The sequence below is a fragment of the Lepidothrix coronata genome, unplaced genomic scaffold, assembly GCF_001604755.1.
Source record: "Lepidothrix coronata isolate B3197 unplaced genomic scaffold, Lepidothrix_coronata-1.0 Scaffold330, whole genome shotgun sequence".
NCBI classification, from domain to species: domain Eukaryota; kingdom Metazoa; phylum Chordata; class Aves; order Passeriformes; family Pipridae; genus Lepidothrix; species Lepidothrix coronata.
In genome coordinates, this window is record NW_016690510.1 from 402,401 (window position 1) to 404,974 (window position 2,574).

General features: G+C 72.1%; 1 protein-coding gene across 1 annotated transcript in view; it reads left to right on the forward strand.

Moving 5' to 3' along the window:
• SSPO (SCO-spondin) overlaps nucleotides 1-2,574 on the forward strand; it is a gene marked incomplete at its 3' end in the record, with an annotated part of 18,123 nt that overhangs the window by 5,327 nt on the left and 10,222 nt on the right. The window contains exons 8-12 of the mRNA XM_017838278.1: nucleotides 79-250; nucleotides 603-849; nucleotides 1,478-1,658; nucleotides 1,731-1,825; nucleotides 2,110-2,366. Coding sequence (XP_017693767.1) covers nucleotides 79-250; nucleotides 603-849; nucleotides 1,478-1,658; nucleotides 1,731-1,825; nucleotides 2,110-2,366 — 952 coding nt within the window. The remainder of the gene's footprint in view (nucleotides 1-78; nucleotides 251-602; nucleotides 850-1,477; nucleotides 1,659-1,730; nucleotides 1,826-2,109; nucleotides 2,367-2,574) is intronic.

Consider the following 2,574-nt stretch of genomic DNA (forward strand, 5'->3'; position numbering starts at 1 on the left):
ACAGGGATGTGACAATGTCCCCCGGCACAGCGGGAGAGGGGACGGGTGACAGGGATGTGACAATGTCCCCCGGCCCAGCCGTGTCACCGCGCGGTGGATCCGGAGCCGTTCCTGGAGCTGTGCCGGTGGGATGTGTGTTCCTGCCGGGAGCAGGAGCCGGAGCGGTGCCTGTGCCCGGCACTGGGAGCCTACGGCCGGGAATGCGCCCGGGAGGGGACGGAGCTGGAGTGGAGGAACCGGAGCCTCTGCGGTGGGATAGGATGGGATTGGGAATGGGATTGGGAATGGGAATGGGAATGGGATTGGGAATGGGATGGGACGGGATGGGGCGGGACAGGATGGGACGGGACGAGATGGGATGGGATGGGATGGGATGGGATGGGATGGGATGGGGTGAGATGGGATGAGATGGGATGGGATGGGGTGAGAGGGGATGGGGTGAGAGGGGATGGGGATGGAGATAGGAGTGGGATGGGGATAGAATGGGATGGAATGCGATGGGATGGGGTGAGAGGGAATGGGGATGGAGATAGGAGTGGGATGGGAGGGGATGGGATGATGCGACACGTCTGCCCCTCCAGTAACCCCTCTGTCCCCCCCAGACGAGCCGTGCCCCGGGGGGCAGCAGTTCCAGGACTGTGGGGGTCCCTGCGGCCGTTCCTGCTCGGAGCCCCCCGGAGCCGGGGACTGTCCCCCACCGGACACCCTCTGTGTCCCCGGCTGCCGCTGCCCCCCGGGGCTGCTGTTGGCCCAGGGGGGCCAGTGTGTGCCCCCCGCCGCCTGCCCGTGCCCCCGCGGCGCCCGCCTGTACCCCCCCGGCGCCCGCCTGCACCGCGGCTGCCAGGCCTGGTGGGTCCTGGGGCAACTGGGGGGCCCGGGGAGGTTTGGGGGGCCGGGGCGTCACCCACAGGACGGAGTCACCCAGGCAGGACACGGCGGTGCCAGTGACACCTGATGAAACCCCCTCCGGCCCGGTGTGACCCCCTGCGGGACGGGGGGGCTTTTGTCCCGTGTCCCACCGCGGGGACAGCGACGGGGACCCGGCACCCCCGAGGGTGGGAGGGGGGGCCGCCGGGGGGAGCTCGGTGGGATGTGGGTCCTGCGGGATGAGGATGGGGGTGCAGGGACCCCGTTGCGGGGGACTCAGTGGGGTTTGGGATGCTGGGGGTGGGGGAACTGGAGGGTGGGGGGCTTGGTGGGATTTGAGGTGCAGGGACCAGGGCGTGGTGACAGGTTGGGGGTGCGGGAGGGTGGAGATGGGGACATGGGGACCCTGGTGTGGGGGTCTCAGTGGGATGTGGGGGCTGGAGGCTGAAACTGGGTGGGGAGGGTTACTGATGTGGGGGGCTCGGTGGGTTGGGGGTGCTGTAGATGGGGGCGCAGGTGGGCTCAGTAGGATTTGGAGGGTGGGGATGGGGGTGCAGGGACCGTGTCTCGGGGTCTCAGCGGGACAGGGGTCCCTCCCCGCCCCCCGCAGTGTGTGCGCAGGGGGGTCGTGGCGCTGCGCCCCCGCCCCGTGTCCCCCCGCCCCGCGCTGCCCCCCGGGGCTGCTCCACGCGCCGGGGTCGTGCCTGCGCCGCTGCGACCCCGCCGAGCCCGGCGGCACCTGCGGGGGCCCCGCCGACGGCTGCGTCTGCCCCCCCGGGACCCTCTTCCTGGTGCGTGACTCCCCGGGGGGAGGATGGGGATGGGGGACCCCCCCAGCCCCACTGACCCCGGTCTGGCCGCAGGACGGGCGCTGCGTGTCACCGGACGAGTGTCCCTGTCACCACGGCGGGCGGCTGTACCCCCCCAACGCCACCATCGCCCGCGACTGCAACACCTGGTGGGACCCCCGGACCCCCTCAGACCACCCCGCACCCCTGCCAGCCCCCTGGTGACACCCGCAGACCCCCGTCAACCCTCAGGGACACCCCCGGGCCTCTTCCAGCCCCCGCGGGGACACCCCCAAACCTCTACCGACCTCCCCCGCCACCCCCACGGGGACACCCCCAGACCCTTACTAACCCCTCAGCGACACCCCCAGCCCCCCGCAGGCCCCTGGTGACACCCCCGGCCCCCCGCCACGCCCCCCGGTGGCCCCGCGGTGGCACCGAGCCCGTCCCGCAGCGTGTGCCGGCGGCAGCGGTGGCACTGCGGGCGCGAGGAGTGCGCGGGGACGTGCGTGGCCACCGGGGACCCCCACTATGTCACCTTCGACGGCCGCGCCTTCACCTTCGCGGGGGACTGCGAGTACCTGCTGGCCCGCGAGGCCACCGGGCTGTTCGCGGTCACCGCCGAGAACGTCCCGTGCGGGGCCACCGGAGTCACCTGCACCAAGTCCGTGGTGGTGGCCATGGGGAACACCGTGGTGCACATGCTGAGGGGTGAGGGGACACGGGGGGACACGGGGGGGACATGGGGGACAGGGGGGGACATGGGGAACACCGTGGTGCACATGCTGAGGGGTGAGGGGACACGGGGGGACACGGGGGGGACATGGGGGACAGGGGGGGACATGGGGAACACCGTGGTGCACATGCTGAGGGGTGAGGGGACACGGGGGGACACGGGGGGGACATGGGGGACAGGGGG